Genomic DNA, 19059 nt, shown 5'->3' on the forward strand with positions numbered 1-19059 from the left:
GGTATTGGTTTATATTATGGCTTCTTATGTTACTGTGAAGACAGAAACATAATATGCACATGCACATGGTGAACAATAAGAGGCATTGTCATTTAAAGCAACAGATGGTAAGTCCAAAGCACCTGATAAATTGAGCTGCCTAAGACTTCTAGACCCCTAAAACCTTGTGTTCCTGCTAAAATGAATAAGAACCTAAAATGCATGAAAAGACAATGGAAAAATAGAATTCTAAAATAGTAGTAAAGTCTAAAACTGCAGGTGTCAACTCAATGTTTTAAAATACATCTGCTCCTAAAAATAGACAGCTTTTAAAAGACTTACAGAGTATATATGAAAGAAAATGAGAGGGAATTCCAGATATTAATACACTTATAAATATGGCTGTAACAATAAATAAGTAATAAAACTCTACTTGAAATTTGGATACAATAATAGAAACAACAATTGGGGAGATTCTCCAATAGTTGATTAGGGTTTTTTTCTTCTGAAAGAAATTGAATATAGTGACAAAATTCTTAGCATTTCAGAAGCATTTAAATCTGTGATGTAAAGGTAAATAAATAAACATATATGACATATTTTACATAAATGTTAGAATAGATTTTAGTTCAATGTCATTTTATTATAACATTGATAAGATAGGAATTTAATTCTTGTTTATATCAATTAGCCTGTGGTAAAATTGATTTCAAACATAAGAAGCCATAATATAAACCAATACCATTTCGCTTAAAGTCACAGAACCTATCAGTGATGTTAAGTGAGGATTTACTGTATAAATTAACGTTTATTATTCAAAAATAGCCACTCTCCCCTTGAATGTCTATGGGAGTATCCCTCTCTGCCCCACTGATTTTAAGTTTGGTCAATGATATACTTTGACCTCACATTGGGTTTAGTATACTTCCCCACGCCTTGACTTTGTGCTTCTCCATGTGAGTTGCTTTGGCTAATAGGACATTAGCAGAGTGGATGGAAGTATGTCCCCCAGAAAGATACGTCAAAGTCTTAACCTCTCTATAGATAATGTATAATATTATACGAGTGTGTGTAAAAAAAGAAAGAGAAAGACTATACAAATGTAGCAAAATTGGTGAATCTAGGTGAAGAGTATATGGTCATTTATTATTATTTATTATGTCAAATATAAGCAAATCCAGATCTAAATAAGGAAAGCACTATTCAAAAAGACTACTGAAGTAGCAGAACTCTCTGGCCACAAAATCTGCAATTGCCTCAAAATCAAACAGAAAAAAAAGTTTTGTTCTTTTTTAAAATAGGGAGAGGTAAACAGGAGGACTAGCAGTAGAGCAAGGGGGATAGAATGAGCAAATGGAATAACAGGGGTGCTTTCACAGGAAATGGGTCCCCCCCCCCCCGGGATCGATCAGTTCTCAGAATGAACCATCAAGTGGGGATGTTCTGCATTTTAGGGCTTAAATTTTGGGACAAAGTAAACTTCAGGGTGTTTGGGGAGAAGAGAAGCCTGACTAAAGTTTTGGTCAAGCCAAATCAATGGATAAAATAATGGGCCATTGTAAGCACTCCTGTACCTTTAAATTATTTCAAAATAAGATTTGTAAAAGCTTGTAAGTTAGTACTTAGATATAGTTTGGGGATGGATTTTTGTTCTCCCAAAAACTTATGATATGCTACCAGCACCTCTTCCCAATATCTAGATTTTGAGTAAAGACCCTGACATCACAACCTAAAAGATTATAGATTTGTTCTGTGGGCCCCTAGTTCTACCTTCAAAGGAAAGAATGAAGACTTTTCAAAAATACCACCATGTTGAAAGTTTGCAAGGTTTTCAGAGGGAAAGAAAATATTTTGGGATTTAATCCCATCAAGCAGATATCACTACATACCTTGGGGACTAATCAAACAGATTGAGAGTCAATCCAATTGAAGAGCAGTGTTTCTTGTATTTCAACTCAAAAGAATGTATTTTTTTAATTTATAGGTTTTGAATGAATTATTTGGAAATTGATTATATTAAGACTTCCTAGGTGGTGACTATAGTTAGTAATATTGTATTATATATTTGCAAATTGCTAAGAGAGTAGATATATTTTTTTAAATTAAAGTTTATTGGGGTGACAATTGTTAGTAAAGTTACATAGATTTCAGGTGTACAAGGAGAGTACATCTTAAAAGTTCTCATCACAAGAAAAAATTATAACTATGTATGATGATAGATGGTAACTTGACTTATTGTGGTGATCACTTCACAATATATACAAATATCAAATCATTATGTCGTACATCTGAAATTAATATAATGTCAATTATATCTGAATTAAAAAAAGACTTCCTAGGATGCCACAAACTTCTGCATAATGTGTGAATCACTAGAAGAAATATCTCCTTTTTTTAAAACAAAAACTGTAAGATATATATTGACGAAGAATAAACATGTCTCTTTTTCTTATATATAAAGAGTATTCAGGACTCATATTCAGAATATATGAAGAACTACTACAAATCAATAGGAAAAAGACAAATAACCAACTGTAAAAAATGGGTGAGAATTGAACAACTCTCCCCCTACCCAAAGGATAGCCAGATGACTAAAAATATAAAAATAGTGCCTACCTCATCAGTAATTAATAATCAGAGAAATGCAAATTAAAAGATAGCAACAATGGTTAAAACTTTGAAAGACTAGTAATGCTAGGTATTGGATAGAATTTGAACAACTGGAAGTTACTCTGCTGATGAGAATGTAAATTGGTACAACCTCTTAGAAAGCAATTTGGCAATATCAGGTAAAGTAAAAAAAACATAACTTATGACACCAATGCCACTTCTAGGTGTGTGCCCCCACACCCCAAATGTACACACATGTGCACAAAGTGATGCATACAATAACATACTGCTATGAACAATAGAATAATCGAATGAATAAGTGCGTTTTGCTGTATTCATAGCTAGAAGCTGGCCTGATACTCAGAGCTAGGCTATGGTGTTCTCCTGTGAAATAAAAACAATTTCATAGAAGAACATGTGACTCTGATGGATCAAAAGAAAAACAATAGCATGCCACAATCATGTCTGAACACAGACAATAAAGAACATTTTCCAATCCACAAAAATGACCAAATATCTCTCTATCCTCGCTAACATTAATTAGCAATCACAGTTTGTTTACCAATCACAGCTTGAGCTTCCCCCTGTTCATCTCACCTTTTACATAAGATTTATTCATATATCCCATCATAGAATTAACTGTTTCTGATAGCTTCTAATCCAGAGCAAAGTCATGCTTCAAACCACCCCCAAATCACCTTGACCAAGACTAAGTACCATAAGTCTTTTCTAACACCTTCTTACTGAAATGCCCCATGATTCTCTGTGGTGCAGCCTCCCTTGTTGTAATAAGTCAGAAAATACAACTTTGTTCACAGCAGGTGTGTGTTTGTTCCTAATAGTCTGTGGCCAAAGGGCATTGACAATAACTGGAATTCTATACAGCAATGGAAATGAACTACAGCTAACACAACAATATCAGTCTCACATTGTGCTAAATAATAAAGGAAAGAAATCATATTCAAATGATTACCTACTGTAAGCATTATTTTTTACCATAATTAAAAAATATTACCTTCTGTACACTTTACATACAGTTTTTTTTAAAGAGGCAAAATTAAACTGCTTAGGGACGCACACTTCAGCCAGATGTTAAGATAGCTAATGGAGTTTGAGGGATCTGTTAACTCCTTCATGTCAGGATGTCATTAATGTTATATACACTACTTTCATTCACTTTTATCTCACTTGGAAAATATGGTTTAGACTTGTCTTAAGTCTATTTCCATCGCATCTAGCACATAAAATGCTGAGCACAAATGCTTTTGATAATGAGCATGAAACAGAGTGTTAGAAGACAGGTTCTAGTTCTTATACTGCCATGAGTAGCGGTATGAACTTTCATCATTTGGGCCTTAGTTTCTTTATTTAAAAAGGGAGGGGGAGATTGGACGTCATATTTCTGAGGTGTCTTATCATTCTTAAATATTCTATGAGCCTATGATGGCAAAGAAACTCTCAACAAACATTTCCCATATTTCTATCAGGACATTTTCAATATATGTAAATAGTTTATTATTTCATTTACTTTAAAATCCAAAGTCAAATATTTGCCTTCATTTAATTTATCCACTGTATTTTCTGGCAAGCAGAGTAGTATACTGATTAAGAGCATTAAGAAAGGTTTTTTCAGTCAAACGATATTAAATTGAGTTACTTCTTTAACATTTACTAGGTAGGGGACATTGAAGTGACAAAATCTCTCCAGTCTGTTTCTCTGTCTGTAAAAAAGAAATAATAATGTGTACCTCATAGAATTGTATTATAGCAAGGATTAAATTAGATAATGCATGTAAATCACTCAACACAGTACCAGTATATAGAAATCATACCCAATAAATATTACTGCCATCATAATCATTTAATTGCCAAGCCAGCTGCTTCCTAACCGTGAGTGTTCTGGGAGAAAAAAAAATGGATTTATGCACATCTAGGGGTTAGTTGATCAATTCCCCTATCCGTGTACCTACTGGACCCCAGGTTCCTGAAAGATAACGTCTGCCTGTCCCCCTTTTCTTTTCCTACCGATCAGTTCCTCCAAGCCCCTCTCCCCAACCCCCACCCAGTCAGTTGAAGCTCCAGAAGACACCGCAATTTTTTTTTCTTGTCTCTCCCTTGGTCTCTGGGCGTGCGGAGTAACTTACTCCGCGCTGTCAGTGGGTTGCTGCAGCGGCCTCCGCGGTCTCGCAGTTACTGTGACTTCAGCGTGAGCGAGTATCCTCATTGGCTTCTCAATTCCCAAGGAAATTTTTTTTCTGAAACGGAGGTACAAGGCGAGTCTCTCGTTGCTTTGGCAACAAACTTTCAACCTCTACCTAGCTCTCCAGAATGAGGACATATCTATTAATACATTCGATAGCTAGGGAGTTGAGTTACTCAATGCAAATTTTCTTCCAAGTGCAAAACAGCTTACCGGGCTCGGCTAGCCATTGGCAGCTCTGCGGTTAGAGGCTAGTAAAGCCGACAGTAGCAGTTGCAGGAACCTGTTGCCGGAAAAGGGAAAGTATATCCGCAACAGGTGGCGGCTGCTGCACAGAGTGCGCTAGTGGGGACGGATGGCGGTTGCGCGCAGAAAACTCTTGCAAAGCAGGCAAGTGGGGTCTCTGCTCCTTTTTCTGTGCGTTTCTCTGGCGGGTGCAGCAACCATCCGCTATTCGGTGGCGGAGGAGATGGAGAGCGGTTCGTTTGTGGCTAACGTGGCTAAGGACCTGGGGCTGGAGGTAGGGAAGCTGGCTGCGCGCGGGGCGCGGCTCGTTTCCGAGGGCAACAAACTGCACTTCCGGCTCCACCGCAAGACAGGGGATCTGTTCGTGAAGGAGAAACTGGATCGGGAGTCACTTTGTGGCAAAGCCGACCCGTGTGTTCTGCACTTTGAAATCGTCCTGGTGGAGCCGCTGCAGTCCTTCCGTGCCGAGGTCCGGGTGTTTGATATCAATGACAATGCCCCGATTTTCCCAAACAAGGAGCCACTTTTAAAGATTCCGGAGAGCACCCCACTGGGTTCACGGTTTCCTCTACAGAGCGCCCAGGATCTGGACGTGGGTCTCAACGGTCTCCAAAACTACACCTTGAGTGCCAACACCTATTTCCACCTGCACACCCGCTTCCGCAGCCACGGGCCCAAATATGCTGAGCTGGTGCTGGATAAACCCCTGGACAGAGAGGTGCAGCCGGAAGTCAACTTGACCATTATGGCGGTGGACGGCGGGTCCCCGCCCAAGTTTGGCACTGCCCACATCCGCGTGGAGGTCCTGGATGTCAATGACCACGTGCCCCAGTTCTCCCGCCTGGTGTATCGTGCTCAGGTACCAGAAGATAGTGCCAATGGTTCTTTGGTGGCCACGGTGACTGCCACGGACCTAGACGAGGGCTCCAACAAGGAGGTAACTTACTCTTTAGCTCAAAACCCAGAAGCAATTCTCCAGACATTTCAGATTGACTCTGAAACTGGAGAGATTCGACTCAGAGGGCCCCTAGATTTTGAAGCTATTGAAACTTACGACATTGACATTCAAGCTACCGATGGAGGAGGCCTCACTGCCCACAGCAAAGTCCTGGTGGAAGTGGTGGATGTGAATGACAATCCTCCTGAAGTGATGGTCTCCTCTGTGTCCAGCCCTCTTCCTGAGGATGCCCCGCTACAGACGGTGGTGGCCCTTTTCTCTATCCGAGACCGGGACATTCGGGTGGGAGGAAAAATCACCTGCTTCCTCAAAGAAGACCTTCCCTTTGCAGTCAAACCTACATTCCAGAATTCTTACTCGCTGGTCACTGACAGAGGCTTGGATCGAGAGGAGGTTTCAGGCTATAATATCACCCTTGTTGCCATGGATACTGGGCCACCCAATCTCTCCACAGAGACTGTGATAGAGGTGCTAATATCTGACATTAATGACAATCCCCCAGTATTTCAGGAAGACTCCTACATCTTGACAGTTCGAGAAAACAACAGTCCTGCGGTTTTTATTGGCAAAGTCCATGCTGAGGATCTAGATTTGGGTGAGAATGCCCAAGTAACATATTCTCTACTGCCTCCAAAAAGTGGAGATCTGTCGGTCTTTGCTTATATCTCCATAAATTCAGATAATGGGAAGCTATATGCATTGAGAACCATGGATTATGAGGCCATTCAAGATTTTCAGTTTGTGATAAAGGCAACTGATGGGGGCTTCCCGTCACTGAGTAGCCAGGTTACTGTCAGAGTGGTGGTTTTGGATGACAATGACAACCGCCCAATGATCTTGTATCCACTGCAGAATGGCACATTGCCCTGCAATGATCTGGTGCCCAGGTCTGCAGAGGCAGGCTACTTGGTGACCAAGGTAGTGGCTGTGGATTGTGACTCAGGTCAGAATTCTTGGCTTTCATATCATCTACTTAAGGCCACTGACTCTGGGTTATTCTCTGTTCAGCAACAAAATGGGGAAATTCGTACATTGCGGCAGATATCTGAGAGAGACCCCATAGTGCAGAAACTGATCATTTTCGTTCAGGATCATGGCCAACCAGCTCTTTCCACTACTGCCTCACTCAACATTCTGCTGGTCGATGGCTTTTCTGAGCCCTTTCTGCAGTTCCAGGATCCATCCAAACATCCTACAAGGGTAAATCCATCCACTAAATATTTGGTCATTTCTCTGGCTGTGCTTTCCTTTCTCTTTCTCCTCTCTGTCACAATGATCTCCATTGTACACATCTACCAGAAAATTAGATACAGAGAAAAGATCACAATTCAAGAGCATTTCTATGATGATTGTAATTTTCCTAACCACCGGGTACAAGGAGGAGCCAAAGGATCTTTATCCCAGCCTTGTCCCTATGAAATGTGCTCCGCCACTGGCACTGGTACTAGTGAGTTCCGGTTTCTTAAGCGCTTTATGCCCAACTTCCCCTTCCCCCCTGGCACTGGGGAGGTAAAAACAGAGGCTGGGTCCAGTTTACCACTCAGGGATAGGTCTCAGGGGCTAGAGGGCCATGCATCTGATGACTATATGTAGCTCATATACATGAGCCTCATGTCGTCATTGTTCGGGTCTCCCTTCCAAGGTCATTAGTCCTGGAAATGCTTAGTTCAATGGAGATATCCTTTTATTTTGCTTTTAAATTATTTTCCAATAGAAAGGTATGCGTGTATAGGGATGAGAACGAGCTACTAGTTTTGATATAGTATCAGAAAGCAATTAGGTTTGAGAAACAGGAATATAGTTTATCATTATTCAGAACTTTCTAGATTTTTTTGTCCCTTAATGAGTGGAGATCATTTTTGAATCGACATCTTGCATGCCACCATTCATAATCATGCAAATGCCTGGTGAATGGATGGTGGCCGTCACAGATAATCAGGTGGGAGGAAGGGTAAAGGAAAGTAAAAGGATTTGCCTTATTTGCAAATGTGAGTAAGAGCAGATATAAGACTAAAGAGATTCAGTTCAGGAATGTCCTCCAAAATTAAGGTAGATGTAGATTCCTTAATGGTTGTTTGGCGTCTTAGTCAAGTTCGAAATCTCTATATACATACATGTCTGGTCCATTCTTATCAGAGAGCAGTTATTTGAATGTGGGGAATGAAAAGTGGGTGAGAAAACAATAAATTAGGCCTGTTGTTAACAAGTGCCATTGATCAACTACAAAATAAAAAGATACAAAAGGAAAAAGAGTTCATTAGCATCAACTAAGTGGCTTTAAGAAAAGATACGTTTTCAGGTATTACCAGATAAGATTTTAAGCGATTTTCCCCTGGGGGCATTCTGAAGTGATACCACGGAAACTGAGGAAAAGAGGTATTTCCTGGTAAATCATTTGTAAAATGAAACAGAGTAGGGAAACAAGTTAGGTTTCTTTTTGATCATCACTGTTTGCTTTCATAAGCTATTTTAAGTTCTTTCATTCTAAAATTAAAGAAACTAATATTAAAACATTAACATATTTCAAGGATGCTATCAATACTACTACTGTGCCTTAAATGTTAAAAAAAAGTCTGCTTTAATTAAGTGCCTTTTAAAATACAAATGTGTGTAAATTCAGACCCATAAGGATATATCCTGCACAGAAGGGCACAATATTTGTTCCTGGAAGTCCAAGGATAGAGCAGTACCTCTTAAAATACTTCTCAAATATACCAGGTCATATTTATTGATATAAGCATTATTCTTGGAATTATGACTGATAACTAATGGTACCACCTGGCTGGCTGTCTATACATAGTGGCCAGGATATACTAAAAATTAGTGCTAAGTTATTTTTAAAATGTTGGAGCTGCCTAGGGCAGAATTAGTGTAACCTATGGCTGAATTCAATATTTTCCTTAATATTTTGAGAATAGATGAAGCAAGCGCAGAATACCAATAAATTGTCTTTCTGATTAAAATGAAATATTTTCTACAAATTGAGTTACAATCCTGCTCATTTGGAGAAAAAGATCTTTCTTGCACAAAACATACAGTAGTGTTCCAGTGTATTTGGATTAGGATTAGTTAAGGTGTGCTGAAATCAGAGGTTTTAAGAAAGAAAAGGACATAGAATTAACTTTTATGGGTAAGTAGTAATTAGTTAAAACATTATTAACTAAAAGCCACTGGGTTAACTGCATTCGATTACATAATTGTGTTTGATTACATTTGATGATGTGAGCATAATTAATGGAGCCTATCTTCATGTCAAGGATAAGGAAAGAAAATGGTGTAGATCAGTGACTATAAGACTGAATTTCAAACAGCAGTAAAATTCACATACACACACATATATATACAAAATGAACAAAAGATGTAGATCTGTCAACTTTTGATTTTTCCATGTATGGACATTAAATTAAAATGAAACAAAACCTATCATTTCATAAATGAAATGACATTTTTATATAAAATAGACAACAGTTTCATAAAGGAACTATCCTTTAAATTAAAAAAACCCACATAGTTCTGTGTAAAATGTATTTTGCCCTTATTTTTTCATTTTTGCCTAGACCAGTGAAAATTTTGCCACTGACTTCAGATTGGGAACTACTGGAATAAATGATGATCTAATCTCATTTTTATTCAGGCTTAAACTTCCCAAGAAAATTCCAGTTGTACCTGATGATTAAAAACTAAGAACATCTCTGTATCAATTTGCTGAATATGATGTGAGCCATTTGTATTTAGAGAGAACTATTAATATATACCAGCTGAGATTAAGTCCAGGTTTCCATTCAGCAAATTAACACAAAGAATGGAAATAATTCGGACAGTTACTTTCCCTCAAATGTCAAGCGACGTTAGAACTATCTGTATTTATTCAAAACTATAACCCAAGTGCCTTGAAGTACTCTTGTATAAAAAGGCCCTGATAAATATTTAATTAAAAATATCTAACTAGTTTGGGCAAATTGTTTCCATTACTGATTTAACTTTGAAATGTATATAGATCTATATTTCTACTGGAAGTTTGTTTTATTAGTTTCAGGTGTAAAAAACAATAGAAATAGTTACATTTACCCCCCTCACAAAGTGATAATACCCCTCCCCCAATCTACTACCCTTCTGACATCATATTTTCTGTTACAATTTTATTGGCTATATTCCCTATGCTGTACTCTACATCCATATATATACATACATATATATAATTACATATATATGTAATTATAGTTCATATTCAATATTATTCAACTTCAGCTACAGGTGTTTATTTCAGTAGTCAGGCATCTACACAGTCTATGAAGAGGTCTCCCTAATAATTCCAGTGCCCATCTGGCACCCTACGTAATCTTTACAACATTATTGATTATATTCCCCAAACTATATTTCATATCCCCGTGGCTATATTGTGACTACTTACTTGTATTTTCTAATCCCTTTACCTTTTCCCCCTTCCCACCTCCTCCTGTCTAGCAACCATCAGCAACCATTTTTCCCCCTATATCTCTGAATCTATTTCCATTTTATTCATTTATTCCATTCTTTAGATTCCACATATAAATGAGGTGATATGGTATTTGTTTTTCTCTGTCTGACTTATTTCACTTAGCATAATATTCTCTAATCTATCCATGTTGTTGCAAATGGTAAGATTTCATTCTTCTTTATGGCCGCTTAATACTCCATTGTATAAATGTACCACAGTTTCCTTATCCAGTCATCTATCGATTGGCATTTCAGTTGTTTCCATGTCTTGGCTATTGTGAATAGCGCTGCAATAAACATAGGGGTGCATATGTTTTTTCAAATTAGTGTTTTGGATTTCTTTGGCTAGATACCCAAGAATGGAATTGCTGGGTCATAAGGCAGTTCCATTTTCAATTTTTTGAGATACCTCCATACTGATTTCCATAGTGGCTGCACCAATCCACAATCGCACCAACAGTGAACAAGGGTTCCCTTTTCTCCACATCCTCGCCAGCACTTGTTGTTTGTTGATTTATTGATGGTAGCCATTCTGACCAGAGTGGAGTGCTATCTCATTGTGGTTTTTATTTGCATTTTTCTAATGGTTAGCATTTGAGCATTTTTTCATGTCTGTTGGCCATCTGTATGTCCCCTTTAGAGAAATGTCTCTTTATGTCCTCTGCCCATTTTAAATTTGGTTGTTTGTTTTTTTGGTGTTGAGTTGTATGAGTTTTTAAAATAAATTTTAGATATTAACCCCTTATCAGAAGTATAGTTGGCAAATATCTTCTCCCATTCAGTAGGATGCCTTTTTGTTTTATTGATGGTTTCCTTTGCTGTGAAAAAACCTTTTAGTTTGATGTAATCCCATATGTTTATTTTTTCTTTTGCTTCCCTTGCCCGAGGGGCTATATCAGTAAAAATATTACTAAGGGTAATGACTCCAAATTTACTTCCTATATTTTCTTCTAGGAGTCTTATGGTTTCAGGTCTTACATTTAAATCTTTAATCCACTTTGAGTTTACCCTTATATATGGTGTAAGAAGGTGGCCCAGCTTTATTTTTTTGCATGTGTCTGTCCAGTTTGCCTAGCACCATTTATTGAATAGGCTGTATTTACCTACCCCAGTGTAAATTCTTGCTTCCATTGTCATAGATTAAATGACCACATAGGGATGGATTTATTTCTGCGTTCTCTATTCTGTTCCATTGATTTATGTGTCTGTTTTTATGCCAATACCATGCTGTTTTGATTACTACAGCCTTTTAGTATGATCTACTGGAAGTTTTAAGTTATAAAGAATTTAAACTCTTTTGAAAACTTTTTATTATGAGATAATTTTAGGCACAAAACTGCATGAATAATATAGAGTTCCTGAATACCCTTCACCTAGATTTCCTTAATGTTAACATCTTACATAGCCCTAGCACAGTTACCCACATTGAGAAATTAACTTTGGTACACTTCTATTAACTAAACTACAGATTTTACCAGTTTTTTCATCACTGTCCTTTTTCTTTTCAAGGACCGAGTCCAGGATCCCACAGTGCATTTAGTTATGTCCTACCACCCATCATAGTTCCTTAACCTTTCCTTGTCTTTCATGACCTTGAGACTTTTGAAGAGTACTAGTCAGCTATCTGTAAAATGTCCTTCAATTTTTTTTCCATTTTATTGAGATATAATTGACATATAGCACTATATAAGTTTAAGGCTTACTGCATAATGACTTGACTTATATACATATATTGTGAAATGATTACCACAATAAGTTTAGTTAACAAACATGACCCTCAATTTGAGATTATCTGATGTTTTCTCATGATTAGATTGATGTTATATATTATTGGGAAGCATACCCCAGAAATGCTATTGTGTCCTTCTCAGTGCATCATATTGGGGGTACATGATGTCAATATATCATGTTAACTGGTGATGTTAACTCTTTTTATTGTAGTAAAAAACATAACAGAATTTACCATGTTGACCATTTTTAACTGTAAGTTCAGTAGTGTCGATCACTTGGTTAAGATAATATCTGCCAAATTTCTTCACTGTAAAATTACTGTTTTTCCCCTTGTAATTAAAAAATACTTGGAAAGAGACATTTTGAAACTATGCAAATATGCTTCTGTTTAAACTTTTGCCCACTAATTTTAGTATCTATTGCCAGATATTTCCTGTGGCAATTAATACTGTGGCAGTTGAATGGTGATTTTCTGTTTTCCTGATTCCTTTTACATTAATTAATTTAAATTCTTCTGTAAGAAACATTTGTTACTTCTCCCCAATTTGTTATTTATTCAGTTATTTCTTTATATATGAACTCATTGATATATTATTTGGGTTATAATTGAATGCTATCATTTATTTTGTTATTCAGCAAACTCTTTTATCTAGGATAAGAGCAGATTTGAAGACTGGAATTATTTACATAGAATAGATTTTGATCAAAATTAGTATTTCTTTGTAACACTATATGTTAGATTATATTAAACAAGCATATATTTCTTTAATCTTAAAGTTGATTTACGATGATGTTTTAACTTTAAGTGAAAATTACATTAGGTTGATTTTAAATTTCCATTAGTTATAAAATGATTAAATAGATATTTAACTATGAAAATTTTAAATGTTATTATGTAGACATGTTTATATATTTATAAGCCATGTATAATAGAGATGGTATTTAAAATAGATTTATATGCTGAAATTAGATATACAGGTATACAAGAAATGGAACTGGTCTGTCTGGTTTTATTGAATTCTCCTAAAAATAAATAAATATTTTTTCTCTGTAATGTCCATGTATTTTGTTGTGGTGGTTGTTTTCTATTTAAAGATGAATTTGTCTCATTCTTGGAAGCCAAATTCATCCATATAATTCTCCCACATAAAGGTCTATTTTCTATAGAGTTGAATATTATTAAAATATCAACCAAAAATTTGACTTCATTTCCAAATCTGTGTGACATTTTTGAATATTATTAAAACATTGGTTCTGTTTATGTAACAATGAAAAGTAATGTTAAAAGTAAAAATAACAAGGGCTTTCTGGTGAAGCTGGTGAAGCAAGCTTATGCTCCTATGCACCTTGCTGGCCTCTAAACATAGAAATTATAGATAACAATTAAAAATAGAAAATTAAAAAAAAACCAGAAATGGAACAAACATAAATAGTGAGCATGGATAAAACCCTTGCTTTTCTGAGCTCCATGATGGGAAGCTGCCATTGGTTACTATTAGTTTGGCTCGTACGGGCTATGAGGAGTAAAATGTTCTCCATGAAAGATGGAGAATAAAAGTCGGCATCACAGCTCAGAGCGACAAGCTGGGATAGGTCTATCTTGTTCATGAAAAAAGGTTGAAAAATCACTGCCAAAAGATTCATGAAGTTATACATTATAGTATGTTTCAGACCTCTAGAGGCTGGAGGACACACAGTATGTGTAGAACCTTATAGCCAACAGGCTCAATGAAGTCAACTGTACTATTTTTAGTATGTTAGGCCAGAAGCCCAAAATCACTATTATAAGACCTGATTCTAGACCATGTCTGGGTGGTCTAGGAGATGAACATAGGTGGGGAGAGCAAGTAAAGAGAAGACAGCATTTTAAAAACAGTATTATTCAAAATAAAACTTTAAAAAATTTTCAAATTACAGTTGACATTAAATATTGTATTAGTTTCAGATGTACAGCATAGTGGTTAGGCATTTGTATAATTTCGAAATGATTCCCCCCAATAAGTCTAGTAGTGCCCACCTGGCACCATACATAGTTATTACAATATTGACTGTATTCCCTATGCTGTACTTTGCATCCCCATAACAATTTTGTAACTAACAATCTGTACTTCTTAATCCCTTCACCTTTTTCACCCAGCCCCCCGACCCCCCTCCCATATGGCACCATAGAGGTATCCATGAGTTTGTCTCTGTTTTGTTTGTTCATTTATTGTGGTCTTCAGATTCCAACTATAAGTGAAATCATATGGTATATGTCTTTCTCTGTCTGACATATTTCACTTAGCATAATACCCTCTAGGTCTATACATGTTGTTGCAAATGGTAAGATTTCATTCTTTTTTTTATGGCCAAGTAATAGTCCATTGTATATATGCACCACATCTCCTTTATCCAGTCATCCATTGTTGGGCACTTAGGTTGCTTCTATATCTTGGCTGTTGTAAATAATGCTGCAGTGAACATAGAGGTACACATATCTTTTTGAATTAGTGTTTTGGATTTCCTTCGATAAATACCCAGAAATGGAATTGCTAGGTCATGACGTAGTTCTATTTTTAATTTTTTTGAGGAACCCCCAACACCATTTTCCATAGTGGCTGCACCAATTTGCAATCCCTCCAATAGTGCATGAGGGTTCCCCTTTTTCCACATCCTTGCCAACACTTGTTGTTTGTTGACTTATTGATTATAGACATTCTGACAGGTGTAAGGTGATATCTCATTGTGGTTTTAATTTGCATTTTTCTGATGATGTGCTTGAGCATTTTTCATGAGTCTATTGGCCATTTGTATGTCTTCTTTAGAGAATGTCTATTCAGGTCTTCTGCCCATTTTTTAATTGGATTGTTTGGGGTTTTTTAGTGTTCAGTTGTATGAGTTCTTTATAAATTTTGGATATTAACTTTTTATGGGATGTATCATTGGCAAATGTCTTCTCCCATTCAATAGGCTGTCTTTTCATTTTGTTGATGGTTTCCTTTTCTGTGCAAAAACTTTTTAGTTTGATGTAATCCCATTTGTTTATTTTTCTTTTGTTTCCTTTGCCTATTTCTTTTTGTTTCTTTTGTTTCCTTTTTCCTATTACTACCGTGTTTCCCCCAAATAAGACCTACCCCTAAAATGAGCCCCAGTTAAGATCATCAGTCAGATGGACACATTTAGTACGTTATGACGATATTCCAGAAGTTGACATGACTGTATTTGAATAAATGTAGATTGTTATACATGAAAAAATAAGACATCCCCTGCAAATATGCCCTAATGCATCTTTTGGAGCAAAAATTAATATGAGACCCAGTCTTATTTTCAGGGAAACATGGTAAGAGCAATGTCAGAGAAATTACTGCCTATATTTTCTTCTAGGAATTTTATGGTTTCGGGTCTTACATTTAAGTCTTTAATCCACTTTGAGTTTATTCTTATATATGGTGTAAGAAGGTAGTATAGTTTCATTTTTTTTGCATGTACCTGTCTAGTTTTCCCAACATCATTTATTAAATAGACTGTTTTTTCCCCATTGTATATTCTTGCCTCCTTTATCATAGTTAATAGGCCATTCAGATGTGGGTTTAGTTCTGGGCTATCCATTCTGTTCCATTGATCTATGTGTCTGTTTTTATGCTAGTACCATGCTGTTTTGATTACTATAGCCTTGTAGTATACCGTGTTTTGCTGTGTATAATGTACATCCACGTTTTTGGCCCAAACTTTCAGGGGGAAAAAAATCTTTCATTTTAATTTTTTAATTCAAATTTTTATTTGGTTACATTTAGAACTTGTTTTTTGTATATTATTTAGCATTTATGTTTTTTAACATATTATGGTACAAGAAATTTTATGTAACAAATAATTACAAAACACAAGAACAGATACAAGGTACAAGAAATTTTATGTACCGGTAACAAATTTATGATCTTTACCCATCATAGAAGGCCAAGAACTCTTCGTCGTTGCAAGTTCTTCGTTGCAAGTTCTTCGTAAGTTCAACAAAACTGATTATCATATTCTAGGGTATTATTTTGCATATGGATATTGTTATTGATTTCTAGAGTTACACTCTTAACTTACAAGCACAAGTAAAATAATTTAAAACATTGATATAGATACAGAATTATTACTATCCATGTATAATGTGCATCCTTATTTTTCCCTCACAGATTTGGGCAAAAAAGTGCACATTATACATGGCAAAATACGGTAGTCTGATATCAGGTAGCATGATAACTCCAACTTGTTCTTTTTTTTAAATTAAAGTTTATTGGGGTGACAATTGTTAATAAAGATTAACAGATTTCAGGTGTACAATTCTGTAATACATCATCTATATGTCACATTGTGCGTTCACCACCCAGAGTCAGTTCTCTTTCCATCACCATATATTGGATCCCCTTTATCCTTATTGCCTGTGTCGATGGGCTTTTGTTTCTTCATTTGTTTGTCTTGTTCTTTTGTTGTTTTCAGTTTTATATACCACATATCAGTGAAATCATATGGTTCTCGACGTTTTCTGTCTAACTTGTTTCGCTCAGCATAATAATCTCAAGATCCATCCATTTTGTCACAAATGGTACTATTTCATCTTTTCTTATGGCAGAATAGTATTCCATGTGTATGTATACCACAACTTCGTTATCCAATCATCTATCGAAGGATGCTTTGGTTGTTTCCATGTCTTGGCCACCGTAAATAGAGCTGCAATGAACATTGGAGCACATGTATCTTTACAGATAAATGTTTTCAGATTTTTTGGGTAGATATCCAGGAGAGGGATTGCTGGGCCATATGGTAATTCTATTCTTAATTTTTTGAGGAACTTCTACACTGCCTTCCATACGGCTGCACCAATCTGCATTTCCACCAGCAGTGTATAAGGGTTCTGTTTTCTCCACAGCCTCTCCAACATTTGTTATTATTTGTCTTGTTGATGATAGCCATTCTAACTGGTGTGAGGTGATATCTCATTGTGGTTTTTATTTGCGTTTCTCTGATGTTTAGTGATGTTGAACTTTTTTTCATATGTGTATTGGCCATTTGTATATCTTCTTTGGAGAAATATCTATTCAGGTCCTCAGCCCATTTTTTAATTGGATTGTTGTTTTGGTTTTTTTGCTGTTGTTGAGTTGTATAAGTTCCTTATATATTTTGGATATTAACCCCTTATCGGAGACATTGTTTGCAAAAATCTTCTCCCATTCAGTTGATTGGCTCTATTTTGTTGATGGTTTCTGTGCAGAAGCTTTTTAGTTTGATATAGTCCCATTCATTTATTTTAGCTTTCACTTTCCTTGCCTCTGGGGTCAAATTCATAAAATGCTCTTTGAACCCAAGATCCATAAGTTTAGTACCTATGTTTTCTTCTATGGATTTTATTGTTTCAGGTCTTATGTTTAGTTCTTTGATCCATTTTGAGTTAATTTTGGTACACGATGACAGATAGCAGTCTAGTTTCATTCTTTTGCACGTGGCTTTCCAATTCTCCAAGCACCATTTATTGAAGAGGCTGTCTTTTCTCCATTGTATGTTTTTGGCTTCTTTATCAAAAATTGTCCATATTTATGTGGGTTTATTTCTGGGTTCTCAATTCTATTCCATGGGTCTGTGTGTCTGTTTTTCTGCCAATACCATACTATTTTGATTATTGTTGCCCTGTAGTACAAGCTGAAGTCAAGGAATGTGATACCTCGAGCATTGTTCTTTTTTCTTAGGATCACTTTGGCTATTCAGGGTCTTTTATGGTTCCATACAAATCTGACATTTTTTTGTTCTATTTCTTTTTTAAAAATGCCATTGGGATTTTGATGGGGATTACATTAAATCTGTATATTTTTGGGGGTAATGTGGCCATTTTAACTATGTTGATTCTTCCAATCCATGAACATGGATTTCCATTTCTTTGTATCTTTTTCAATTTCTTTTAAAAATGTCTTATAGTTTTCAGTATATAAGTCTTTCACATCCTAGGTTAAGTTTATTCCTAGGTATTTTATTCTCTTTATTGCAGTTGCAAAATAAATTGTTTTTCTTTTATTTCTTCTTCTGAGATTTCGTTATTAGTATATAGGAATGCAATGTACTTTTGTATGTTGATTTTGTAGCCCACAACTTTACTGTATTTGTTTATTGTTTCTAATAACTTTTTGGTGGAATCTTCAGGATTTTCTATATATAGCATCATGTCATCTGCAAAAAGTGACAATTTAACTTCTTCCCAATTTGGGTGCCTTTTATTTCTTTCTCTTGCCTGATTGCTCTGGCTAGGACTTCCAATACTATGTTGAAAAGCAGAGGTGATAGGGGATAGTCCTGTTGTGTTCCTGAACATAGAGCAAAGGACTTCAGTTTTTCACCATTAATTATGATATTAGCTGAGGGTTTGTCATATATGGTCTCGATTATGTTAAGGTGTATTCCTTCTATACCCATTTTATTAAGTGTTATGATCATCAATGGATGTTGTATCTTGTCAGACACTTTTGCTGCATCTATTGATATAATCATATACTTTTTGTCCTTTATTTTGTTTATGTGGTGTATCACATTGATAGATTTGCATATGTTGAACCATCCTTGTTCCCCTTGGATGAACCCTACTTGGTGGTGATTTAAAATCTTTTTAATGCATTGTTGCATTTGACTTGCTAGAATTTTGTTTAGGAGTTTTGCATCTGTATTCATCAGAGATATTGGTCTGTAATTTTCTTTTTTTGTGTTATCCTTATCAGGTTTTGGTATCAGGGTAATGTTGGCCTCATAAAATGAGTTAGGGAGTATTGTCTCTTCTTCAATTTTTTTGGAAGAGTTTGAGTAGGACAGGTATTAAATACTCTTTGAATGTCTGGCAGAATTCACTAGTGAAGCC

At 36.0% G+C, this 19059-nt stretch overlaps 1 protein-coding gene across 1 annotated transcript; it reads left to right on the forward strand.

Annotated features, from left to right (window-relative positions):
- Positions 1-5054: 5054 nt before the first annotated feature.
- Positions 5055-7587, forward strand: PCDHB1 (protocadherin beta 1). The gene has a single exon (XM_033096761.1). It carries the CDS (start codon positions 5145-5147, stop codon positions 7584-7586), a length of 2442 nt encoding a protein of 813 aa, XP_032952652.1. The 5' UTR covers positions 5055-5144; the 3' UTR covers position 7587.
- Positions 7588-19059: the final 11472 nt, after the last annotated feature.

Source organism: Rhinolophus ferrumequinum, chromosome 24, assembly GCF_004115265.2.
Source record: "Rhinolophus ferrumequinum isolate MPI-CBG mRhiFer1 chromosome 24, mRhiFer1_v1.p, whole genome shotgun sequence".
NCBI lineage: Eukaryota > Metazoa > Chordata > Mammalia > Chiroptera > Rhinolophidae > Rhinolophus > Rhinolophus ferrumequinum.

Excerpts from the sequence above, each read along its gene's own strand:
- PCDHB1 (XM_033096761.1), top strand. The coding sequence starts at position 5,145 with ATGGCGGTTGCGCGCAGAAAACTCTTGCAAAGCAGGCAAGTGGGGTCT.